At 42.4% G+C, this 12,356-nt stretch overlaps 1 protein-coding gene across 1 annotated transcript in view; it reads right to left on the bottom strand.

Annotated features, from left to right (window-relative positions):
- Positions 1-4,967, bottom strand: part of LOC134387441 (pre-B-cell leukemia transcription factor 2-like) — a 30,262-nt gene extending 25,295 nt beyond the window's left edge. The window contains 5 exon segments of the mRNA XM_063109909.1: positions 1,095-1,146; positions 2,371-2,458; positions 3,622-3,839; positions 4,060-4,788; positions 4,944-4,967. Coding sequence (XP_062965979.1) covers positions 1,095-1,146; positions 2,371-2,458; positions 3,622-3,839; positions 4,060-4,788; positions 4,944-4,967 — 1,111 coding nt within the window.
- Positions 4,968-12,356: the final 7,389 nt, after the last annotated feature.

The raw sequence follows: 12,356 nt of genomic DNA, 5'->3' as shown, positions 1-12,356 counted from the left end.
GGAATCCAGGATGAACCTGGGAGGAGAAAAGTAAAGGTCTGATCATAGGACCAGTTAACTCAAAGCACAGCCCATGGAGTTTCAAAATGTGAATGCTGGAGGCGGGCTGGTTAGCTCACTTGGGGAAAGCATGGTGTTGATAACACAAAGGTCAAGGGTTCAAATTCCTTTACTAGCCAGCTGCCAGGAAAAAAAAAAAAAAAAAAAGAATGATCAAAATGTGAATGCTGGGAGGTTGGAGAAAACTTCAGCTCTCAGATGAAGGACTGTATGACTTGCCCCTGGTTCAGAGTTGGTTCATAGGGGAGCTAGAATGGATCCAGAGTCCTTTGGCATTCTTTTATCTGTTCATTAACAAAGTGTAATTCCATGATCCTTCTCCACCCTTATATCACCTTACTCATTTTATTCTGAACAAATGAATCCTGTCTCCTAAAATAACACGTAGTCTTAAGGATGAGGCTATGACTTTAAAAAAAATTTTTACTTAAAATATTGCAATAGCAATTCATTTTTTAAAATTAAAGAAGATTACTTATAATTCCATCTCCTAGTGAGGACCATTGTAAATATTTTGGATTTTATCCTTTTATACTTTAACAGTATATATTCTTTCAACAAATACATATACATATATAAACATACTTCTAAACAAAAATAGAATCACAATATCATGATATTTTTCCACCCAATATATCCCTTCTTTCTGTGTTAGTAAATAGAGATCTACATCTCTACTCATTTTCAACAGCTTAATAGTGTCCTTCTGTGTGGCTGTACCATTTATTGAACCATTCTCTTATATTTGAACATGTAGATTGTTTTCCAATTTTTCACTGTAATAAACAGTAGTTCCAATTAATAATTTTGTACATAATTTTGCACGTGAATCTTTAAGTACATCTCTATTTCCTTAGGATTAAGAAATTAACCTAGATTAGGGATTTGAATCTGGATCACACTCTGGACCCTGAGATTCACTGCCTTCCCCACCTCTGGGCCCATTTCAGGCTCTGCCACCCAGTGTGCTGGCTCCATGTGCCCATTATTACATGAGTGGGGGCCTAGCCACTTGGTCACCTGATTCCTTTTACCTTGTGGCTGGTTCCCCGAGTCTGAAGGGTCTCTCTTATCCTGGGCCAAAGGCTGTGATAATGAAAAATCAATACTTACGGTACAGGCTTTCTCCCCTCCAGGATCACTTAAAGGTCAAACTCCAAGACAGCCTCTTCAGGGTGTTCTAGAATCCCAAAGTTTGTGGTTTACTGCCTGGGAAGAAGCCTTGGCCACATTCTTGGGTCCCCATGGGAGAGGATGCAGACAACCACGGGAAGCCAGAGCAGTCTAGAGGGTGGTTGGGTGGAATCATTCCAGGAGTCTTTTTGGCATTGCCTTGTTGTACTACTGAGTAGAAACCTGTCAGCCTGGACAGCTTTGACTGGCAGAAGGAGAAGATATCAGTCTTGAGCCCAAGGCAGAAGACCTCTATTCCCTACCCCAACCCCAGGCTCCTTCCTACAAAGCCCATGACTTTGCACAACCTCTAGGCAGTATGATATGATAGAAAGATTCATACAATTTAATATTATTCAGCAATAAAAAGGAATGAATCTCACACCTGCCAGCTGCCAAAAAAAAGGGGGGGGGGGCGAATGAAGTACTGGTCAAGCATCTAGTTTAAAATATCAAGTGGTACGAAAAAGCTTACATCAAATGCCAGCAGTCCCTGTGCCAACTTTGCCCACCTCTATTTAGTCCTGTTCCCTAGATTCATGTCTTTTAAGCTGTTTTGTTTGGCATTTATCTCAGTACTGTAAAATAATGTGCTAATACTTCCATTTTTCCTTTAAAAAATTAAAAGCAGTAATTATTGACAGGATGGGTCCCCCACTCTGACAGTCTTGGTAAAATCTTGAGGATGTTTGAGGGGATCAGATGACAGGGTTCAGGGCCAAGGATGGGACAGTATTGTTTTTTTCCCCCATACTTGGCTTTTAGCAACCTACCTCCTCTTTCCCCGCACCCCTTGGTTGTGGTATGACAAAAAAAGACACCTCATTTCTAGGGAAATTGAGGGAGATACATATACAAACACCTCAATCCATATTTAACATATTTGGCAATAACCTCCCCTTATTCTTCCTTCTCCAATCTACAAAAAGTAGTTAAAAAAAATTTAAAGATGCATCACTCACAGAGAAAGTGGCATCTTCAATTTCCTCAAAATTACTGAGTTAAGCCCTGCCCAAGGGTTGTGGGAAGAGGGGAAATAGGAGGCCAAGCTCCTCACTTCCTTTACACCGAATGCAGCAGAAACCTGCCTGCACAAGCAAAGAACGTCTAAGTGACTTAAGTGGGAGGGCTTGGTACCCCGAGGGACAGGTCTGGAGCCAGGTGGGCTTCTTTAGCAGTTCTATTTGTTTTCCTTTCTCTCACCAGGACCTCTTGGCTATCACACCTAATACGGAAAAGCAAGAAAAACAAAACAAAACAAAACAAACCCCAGCATATTTATATATAAGGAAGCTACTTCCCCAAACTAAAAATTAAGCACCATCACCAACAACAAAATCAAAAAAATACAGATGGATCCCAGGGTTTTTCTTTTCTCAAAAAAAAAAAGGTCAACCCCAAAGCCCAGTCAACAGTTCCCTAAAGTAGCAGAAACTTCCTCTGAGGTAGATATCTAAGTCAGACTCTCTTGTCCACCGAGCAATTCTATTAGCTTAAAATGAGCTGCGTAGGAGGTAATAAAGCCTCTGGAGGGGCAGCGGGTGGGATTGGGGATGCACAGGGGGCATGGCCCATGTCCTCTGTCCAGAAGTCATGTCTCCATTTCTGGCATTTCTGGTCGGGCAGGGCTGGCACTTCCACAGATTCCAGAGCATGTTAGTGGGGTGTGGAAGGGAAAGTGGGGAAGCCCAGAGAGAGAGAAACAGAATAGTTGCATGTGGGTGTATATGAGAGAGGGAGAGGGATGGGGAAAGAGACAGAGACAGAGGAAGAGGAGAAAAGGAGGTTGGAGAAGTAGGTTTCTGGTGTGTGTGTGTTTCTGTGTAAAAGAGAAAGGGGGAGAGAAAAAAGAGTGAAAGACCAAAGAAAAGAAGAGGATGTCTCTCTCCACAAAGCTCATTCCAGAGTGACAGAAGAAGCATCTGCTCTATGATAATATTGGGGAACCTGAACACACCTTTCAGCATTGGACAACAAATCAACAGAGTAACCATTACTCTTTCAGAGGGAGAGAAGAAATCTAAGGTTATCAGTGGTGGGGGGGAGGGAGAGGGGGATGGGGAGAGATTGGACAAGGGGCATAAAGAATAAGTACAATTTGTAACAATATACATACTAATAATATTGATTTGATCAACATATGTCAACATCGAATACCAAAAATATGTATAATCAATTATGATTCAATAAAAAAAGAAAAAAGGAAAAAAAGAGGAGACAGACTCCACTCTCCCCTTAGGGGTCCCATTTTCCCTGACATGTAGTCAGCACCCCCAGCACTGAGAGAGTCTAGTTGGGGAGGGGACAACCCCATTCGCACTTTTGTCTTGTGCTTCTCCTGTGTTTGGGGTTTGTCCTCTGGATGCCTGCGTCCTCTTCAAGAGTCACTTGTGAGGGCTCCAACCCTGTGATCCTGAAGGGCAAGACCAGTAGGAGGTGTCGGATTGAACACTCCCTGATCCCTCTGTTGGGGATGTCACTGAGGATGGGGTCACAGCCTCCTGCCAGCCGCCATTTGCCCTCATTTTCCGAGGGCTGTACCTCCGGCCACCCCCAGGGTTATATCTGCAGCCCCCTGGCCTCATCGAGTGTCAGAGTGATTCCACCTGGGAAGCAGAGTAGGCATCTCTGTTGAGCCCGAGCATCCCCAGAAACATGTCTCTGGATCCTGCGGAGGAAGGGTGTGCTGGGGAGCTGGTGCGGCTGTGGTCCCCCTGGGTGGCTGACACTGCAGTCTTGGTGGCATAGATGTTTGCCTCCTCTTGGAACTTTCCAATATTTTTCTTATAGTAGATCTGTTTGTTGCCAAACCAGCTGGAGACCTACCTGAGAGACGGTGATGCCACACTTTTTGGCGAGCTCTTCCTCAGCCTCCTCACTGGGATATGGGTTACTCAGGTGGGAACAGAAATACCCATTCAGGACCTCAGTGGCTTGTCTGCTGAAGTTAGGGCATTTTCGTCTGGCACCCAGGAAGCGGGAATGCAGGATCATGACAGTGTGGCAGGTGCCCTGCTTGAGCTGCATCCGGGTGGTGCTGAACTTTCGGTGGAAGATGCTCACCATGCGCCCCATCTCCCTGGGTGCCACGGCCGGCCGCGTGCGGCTCTGCTCCCTCAGCAGGTTCATGACATGGGTCGTGAACTCATTACATGCCTGCTCATACGTCTCCAACTCTGAGTGGTAGATGTGACAGATCTCGGTAAGTTTGCTGCGGTAGTCCGAATGCTCGATGGAGTTGTCAGGGGACACGATGCCCCCAGAGGCTGCAGCGGCTGCAGCTGCTGAGCACCCCCAACCCCTTTTCTCGGGCCCAGCCACACCCTCTGCCAGAAGCACATTGTCCAAGCGCATCAGCTGTGGGTCCACCAGCTCCTCCTCTTAGGAGCTTCGAATGCTGAGGCCGCGGCTGGTTTTCTCTTTGATTTCACACAGAACGCTAAAGAGAGCAGGCTTCCTTCAGTGGCAGTTTAGGGCCTGTTTCTTGGCCCGGGCCTTGTCCAGGCGCTGGTTGGTGATGGTCATTATCTGCTGCAGAATGCCCCCAATGTCTTGCTTCCCTCAGCCTCCCAGGACCGTACCCCCACCTGCTACTCCCGCCCAGACCCTCCACCAGGAGGCTCACTAGGGCCCCCAGGCTCCCCACCCACCAATCTCAAGTCTCCCCCCTTCTCCTGGAGGGGGTGACCCCAGCAGCAGCTTGCCCATACCTGGGGTGGGGAGGGCTCTGACATCCCGTTCCTGCTCTGTCCTCCCCCGCCTGGTTACTTCTGGCTTCCCGTTTACCTGGCACTAAAGGGAGACCTGGGGTACCGGCTGGGTCCTGCACGGGAGACTGCAGGCCCTAGCTGCTGTGGACAAAATGGAGAGGGGAGGGAGAGAGAAGGCACAACTGGGGGTATGTTTGAGAGAGAGGGAGGGAGGGAGTAGGGACAAAAGTGGAAGAGAGGGAGGGAAGCTGGGGAGGAAGAGGAAGGGAGAAGAGTCTTTAATTTCTTTCATCAGTGTTTTACAGTTTTCCTTGTAGAAATCTTTTATCTCCTTGGTTAAATTAATTCCTAGGTATTTTATAACAGCTATTGTAAATGAGATTGCTTTCTTGATTTCTTTTTCATATTGCTGGTTCTTGGTGTATAAAAGTGCTACTGAGTTTTTGCTGATTTTGTATCCTGGAACTTTACTAAGTTTATCAGTTCTAAGAGATTTTTGGTGGAGCTTTTAGGGTTTTCTGTATATAAGATCATATCTACAAACAGGGACGAGTTGACTTCTTTCTCTTGCCTAATTGCTCTGGCTAAGACTTTCAGTATTATGTGGAATATGAGTAGAAAGTGGGCATCTTTGTCTTGTTCCAGTTCTGTATGCTATTACCTGTGGGTTTGTCATATATGGCCTTTAGTGGGTTAAGTTACATTCCTTCTACACCTAATGTGTTAAGGTTTTTTTTTAATCAGAAAGTGATGTAGAATTTTATCAAATGCTTTTTCTGCATCAATTGAGATGATCATATGGTTTTTGTACTTCATTTTGTTGATGTGGTGTGTCGCATTTATTTATTTGTGTATGTTGAACCAACATTGCATTCCTGGGATAAATCCCACTTGATCATGGTGAATAATCTTTTGAATATGCTTCTGGATTCAGTTTGCTACTATTTTGGTGAGAATTTTAAAATCTTATTTATCAGGTATATTGGCCTATAGTTTTTAAAAATTATTATTATTATTATTATTATTATTATTATTTGTGCCCTTGTCTGGTTTTGGTATCAGGACAATGCTGTTCTCATAGAATGAGTTTGGAAGAATTCCTTGATCTTCAATTTTTTGGAAGAGTTTAAGAATTGAAATTGATTGATTGAGAGAGTGTGTGTGTGTGTGTGTGTGTGTGTGTGTGTGTGTGTGTCTGGCCAGTACAGGGATTGAACCCTGGGCCTTGGTGTTATCAGCACTATGCTCTAACCAACTGAGCTAACTGGTCAACCCTGAAAATTGATATTAATTCCTGTTTAAATGTTTGGCAGAATTCATCTGTGAAGCCATACAGTCTTGAGCTTTTCTTAATGAAATATTTTTTATTACTGATTCAGTTTTGCTCCTCATAATTGGTCTGTTCAGGTTTTCTATTTCTTCTTGGCTCAATCTTGGTACATTGTACATGTCCAGAAATTTATCCATATCCTGCAGGTTTTCCAATTTGTTGGTACAGTGTTGTTCATAAGAGTGAGGAGTTGAAGTCCCCAGCTATTATTGTATTGGAGCCTATCCTTTCAGATTTAATAAAATTTGCTTTATATATATGGTTGCTCTATTGTTAGGTGCATATATCTTTATGATTGTTATAGTCATTTGCTGAATCAACTCCTTTTACATTATGTAATGACCTTGTCTTTTTTTACAGTTTTTGATTTAAAGTCTGTTTTATCCGATATAAATATAGGTACTTCTCCTTGCTTTTGGTTTCTTGCATGGAATATCATTTTCCATCCTTTTACTTTCAGTCTATGTTTGTCTTTACAGGTGAAGTTTCTTGAAGGGAGCATATAGTTGGGTCTTGTTATTTAAATTAAAAAAATTTTTTTGGTGGCTGGATGGTTCAGGGATCCAAACCCTTGACCTTGGTGTTATAACTCCATGCTATATCCAATCAAGCTAACTGGCCAGCCTGCATCTTGTTTTTAATCCATTCAACCAGTCTATATCTTTTAATTGGAGTTTAGTCCATTTACATTCAAGGTTATTTTTATTTTTTATCTCTTTTTGGCAGCTGGCTAGTAAAGGGATCTGAACCTGTGACTTGGTGTTATAAGGTTGTGCTCTAACCAACTGAGCTAACCAGCCAGCCCAAGATTATTATTAATAGGTAGGAGCTTCATACATTGTGTAATGATAAAAAAAAAAAATTAAAAAAGAGATCCATCATTTTGTTGATTGTCTCGTGGTTTTGTGTATCTTTTTTTCCTTTTTTGTCTCATTATTCATCATTGCAGTTTGGTGGTATTCTGTAGTGATATGGTTTTATTCCTTTTTCTTCTCCATTTGTGTACCTGCATTACCAGTGAGTTTTATCCTCTTATTTTTTTTTTTTTATGATAATTATTGTCCTTTCACTTGCAGATGTAGGACTCCCTTGATCATTTCTTGTAAGGGTGATCTAGTAGTGATGAAATCCATCAGTTTTTGTTTGTCTGTGAAAACCTTTATTTCTCTTTCATTTCTAAATGATAGCTTTGCTGGGTGTAGTATTCCTAGCTGGCAATTTTTTCTCTTTCAGCAGTTTGTATGTATCATCCCATTCTCTCCTGGCCTGCCTGTAAGTTTTCTGCTTAGAAATCTGCTGTTAGATTATTGGGGATTCCTTTATATATGACCTGACACTGCTCTTTTGCTGTTTTTAGAATTCTCTTTGTCTTTGACTTTTGACATTTTGATTATAATGTGCTTGGGGAGAACCTTTTGGGATGAACCTCTTTGGGGACCTTTGAGTTTTCTTGACCTGTATATCTATATCTCTCCCAAGACTTGGGAAGTTTTCAGCTATTATGTCATTAAATAGGTTTTCAATGTCTTTTCCCTTTTCTTCTAATTCAGGAATACCTATAATTTGGATATTTGTCCACTCAACAGTGTCTTTTAATTCCTGTAGGCTTTATTCATTCTTTTTCCCTGCTTTGGGTAATTTCAAATGACCTATCTTTGAGTTCAGAGTATGCTGTTGAACCTCTCCTTTGCATTTTTTATTTCATTTATTGAATTCTTCAGCTGTAGTATTTCTGTTTCTTTTTTTAATGATATCTATCTCTTTGCTAAATTTCTCATTCATATCAAATTGTCTTCCTGATTTTGTTGAATTGTCTTTTTCTCTTGTATCTTACTGAGTTTTCATATGATCATTATTTTTCATTCCTTTCTCACAGTTCATAGTTTTTTTTTTTTTTTTTTTTTTTTTCTGTTGGGGTTTGTCACCAGAATGTTCTCCTTTCTCTTTTTAATTTGTATTTTTGCTTTTCTTTCTGGGAGATTTTCATAACTTTTCACAACTTTTTCTTGATTGATTTTTTTTAGTTTGGCTATCATACTCTATAAATTTTCATCATTTTCTTGTTTCATAATTGCAATGTCTTTATTTCTCTGAAAATATTGTTTTATTCCCTTTTCTTTTCTTTTTCTCCCTGCATTAGCTCTGCTCTGAGTTGCTCTTTTCTCAGATTGCTATTTTGGTCTCTTTCTTATATGTTAGAAACTTTCCTCAAATCTCCCTATGTATCTATTGTTCATAGCCAAGTGTCTGCTGACTGAAAGCTGTGTACTTGGTTGCACCTTATTTGTCAGCTGGGCCCATCACCATAGGATTCAAGCAGGGACCCACACTTTACATTGGGTTGTCTGTAGGTCTTTTCATTGAGGTCATTCACCTTCTCTTGAGATTCATCTTCTGTCAGGGTATAAAAACCTTGCTGCCAGTCTTTTAGAGCAGGCAGATGAGAGAGATTGAGGTCTCATCAGTTCAGGAGGTAGAATTCCACATAACTTCCCCTTTTTTGGCTCCTCACATCTCCACTGCACTCTCCTGAATTTCAGGTTCCTGAGTCAGGAGGCTTTCCATTCAGTTGCTCCAGGGAATAAACTAATCTCCCGGACTGTGGCCGGAGTAGGGGAAGGAAGGGGACTCAGGGACTGGGTAGATTCCTTAGAAGAAGGGCCTGAGATAAGATGGGGATTCCTGTAAAATTGATTTATTGCATGGGGAAAGCAAGATAGGGCATGTGAAGAAAGGTCAGCAAGAATATGATCTCAGTTAGAGACTGGCTCCAGCCTGACTACAGAGGTTCCCTAGAGCACAATAAAGTTAGCCTCACTTTGAGGCCAGGGGTGGGGACTGGAAGTTGGGGGGTGGACTAACAGCCTTGGGTGTCCACTTCAACCAGCCACTTACTGTGTAATGTAACTTCCCAGCTGAGGTTTGGGTGCCCTTTCAATAGAGGGCAACTCGACTGAGAAGAGGGCAGCTGTGGACCCTTAGTCAAACTGACAGCTACTGCAGTATCAGCCCAGCGATACACCTAAAGACACCCAAAGAATTTCTTGGGTGGGGGGGGAATGTCTTCAACAGTATTTACTCCAAGGGTTGACCACACTATCTGAAAACTTGTAACCACCCACCTGCTAGCCTCATACCTCATCACTGCTTTCATGTGCCTGACCAGGACCATTTGTATTAGACTGTGATGTGATTTATAAACATTGTATTAAGCCACTGGGATATTAGGGTTTATCTGCTATAGGTAGCATTCTCTTAACTAATGCATAATTTCGTTTTTAATGGAAGAATGGCCAAATGGATGAATCTTATGCCTATTTCCCCTAAGAGACTTGACAGGCTTTAAGGATGGAGTATTTGCCTTCTTCCCGGCTGAATGGTCTCTGGCCTTCCTCCAAACATACTGAAAAAATTTTAATAGTATCATATCTAGGAAACCTGGGTTCATATTACCAAACCTGGATTCATAATATCTGTATTTATCACATGTACCTACACAATTAGTTTCTGTGATTATTTGATTGGTTTAATTTCCCCACCGGGCTGGAGGCCATGACTTAGAGATGGCCCTGCCTTAATATAATGGTGTCACTCGGATGTACCAGGCAGTGGCCGAGTACCAGGAACCCCAGTGACTCAGAAGCCTGGAGTCTCCTCTGAGGCCACAGGCTCCCTACATTCATAAGCCGAAATGATGCAAAGGTGACCTCTATTGACCAAAGAAAGAAACTGCAGTTATGCACTCTCTCCCCTCCTTCCTTCTAGTATAGTGAAATGGCCGACAGTCTTTATTATGCCTTTTACCCTTGGATTTGTAATACCTATATCTACAAGGTGGGCATCATCACCCTCACTTTATAGGTGAGGAAAAGGAGGTTCAGAGAAGTGAATCAACTCCCCTGAGTTCTCGCAGTGTAAGAAACATCACTGGGATTTAACTTTGCTCTGTCCACTAGGTCTGTGCTACTCAGTATGGCCTGAGGGCCACAGGATTGGCATCGCTGAGAGCATTGGCAAAGCAGACCTCAGGCCCCACCCCAGACCTACTGAATAAGAATTTGTAGCCTAAGGAGATTCCGAGGCTGTTTGTGATTTGTATGGTCATTAAAGTTGGAGAAGCACCTTGACTCTCAGGAGGGGTGGGGAAACTCCAGTACGTGTCCTCTTGAGAAGAAACTGAGTTTTAGGTCTCTTGTAAACCTGGCTTCGGTTATAAAGTACATCTTTTATTTTTTAAGTACTGTACTTTCTTTACATTGGCTGCCCTTTACCCTGTGAGGTAAATAATGTCAGTGATTGTCATTTCCATTTTAGAGATAATCAGAGGCCTGGAGAGGGGAGGCCTAACCGGCAGGCACCCCACCAATTGATGTGAAGTGGCTGAGAAAGGACCCGACGTTTCAAGATATGTTGGTGCCAGCATGGGGGTTGTAGGTTCCTATACTTGCCTTTTGGGGTTGGAAATCATCAGGCTGGCTTTGAGAGCACCTTCTGCTCACTTGTTTATTCATGTATGGTAAGAGTACTGGCTGGCTCCAATCTTATAACCTGTGTGAACACAGATAAACTATTTAACCTCTCTTAGCCTTAGTTTCTTCAGAGTTGTTGTGAAGACCAAATGAGGATGATGCAAGTAAGGTGTTGGTACAATGTAAGAACTCAACAAATGTTGCTGTTCATTCATTCATTTCTTCAACAACTGTTGAGCACTCGCTTACTATGTGTCAGGCACTGGACTAAGATGCTTGGTGGGTAAGAAAGACATGGTCCTGCCCCCTGGAGCTTCCAGTCTAATGGGGGAGACAGACATAGGTGAAATGATTACAAGTGTGGGGAGCATTACGATGGAGCTGTCTTAAATAAAATATACGAGTGGATGAATTTGGCTCTTTGCACTGGACTTTGCCTTTGGCATTGATGTAACCTTTCCTTCCCTCTGTGCACTTGGAGAAAGTGAAACCCAGCCTCCAGCTCTTGACCCCCAAGTCAGGCATGAACTGTTTTACCCCTTTAGCCCTTCCAGAGCATTTCCTCCTTGGAAATACTCCCTCTGCCCCCCTGCCACCAGGAGTGGGGATCCTGAATGATGTGGGTATGACTGGAGTGGAGAGGGGGAGTGTAGTGGAAAATGAGCTGGTTAGACTTGACCCTAAGGGCAAGGAGGAGCAAAGCAAGACCCACCCACAACTCTCAAGTCTCACCTCTGCTACTCTCCCACACCCAGGCAATGCTCCACCTACACTGGTCACTTTTCAGTTCCTCAAGCCCTGTTCCTCCCATCTTTGCACATGCAATTCCCATGGCTTGGTAAGTTCTCCCCACCTCTGTTCACTTGGTTAATTCCTACTCATCATTCAGGTGACAGCTTAAACATCACATCCTCCAGGAAGCCTTCCTTGACTCTCCAGACAAATTTCAAAGTCCCAAATACAAGGGGTCTTCAAAAAGTTCATGGAAATTGAGTATTATGAAAAAAACCGTGCATGAATTGCGAAATTTTTTTGTACCAAAATAAACTCATACTAACTTGTTATAACAAGTCTGAACAGGATCTAGTTTGAGGCACTATTAAGGATATTGGTCTGAAAACAGCCCCTCTCAGAGCAACATGAATTCTACTAAAATTGAAACAAGAACGAATTCAAACTCATGGTGAGGTGTGGGTGGGAGAATGATGAAATCATTGATACTGTATAAAAAGTTATAGGGACAATGCCCCAAAGAAATCAGCAGTTTACAAATGATTAACTCCTTTTAAGAAGGGACCAGATGATAGTGAAGATGAAGCTTGCAGTGGCAGACCATACACATCAATTAGTGAGGGAAAAATTAATCTTTTTCATGCCCTAATTGAAAAGGACTGACAATTAACAAGTGAAACAATAGCCAACACCATAGACATCTCAATTGGTTCAGCTTACACAATTCTGGTTGAAAAATTAGTTAAGCAAACTTTCTCCTGATGGATGCCTGAACTGTTGCACCCAGATCATCTGCAGACAAGAGCAGAGCTTTCAATGGAAAATTTTAAACAAGTGGGATCAAGATCTTGAAGCATTTCTTCAAAGAATTGTAACAGGAGA

Source organism: Cynocephalus volans, chromosome 10, assembly GCF_027409185.1.
Source record: "Cynocephalus volans isolate mCynVol1 chromosome 10, mCynVol1.pri, whole genome shotgun sequence".
In the NCBI taxonomy this organism is placed as follows: domain Eukaryota; kingdom Metazoa; phylum Chordata; class Mammalia; order Dermoptera; family Cynocephalidae; genus Cynocephalus; species Cynocephalus volans.
Note: the sequence above shows the minus strand (reverse complement) of the source record. Positions and strands in the feature narration are given on the sequence as shown.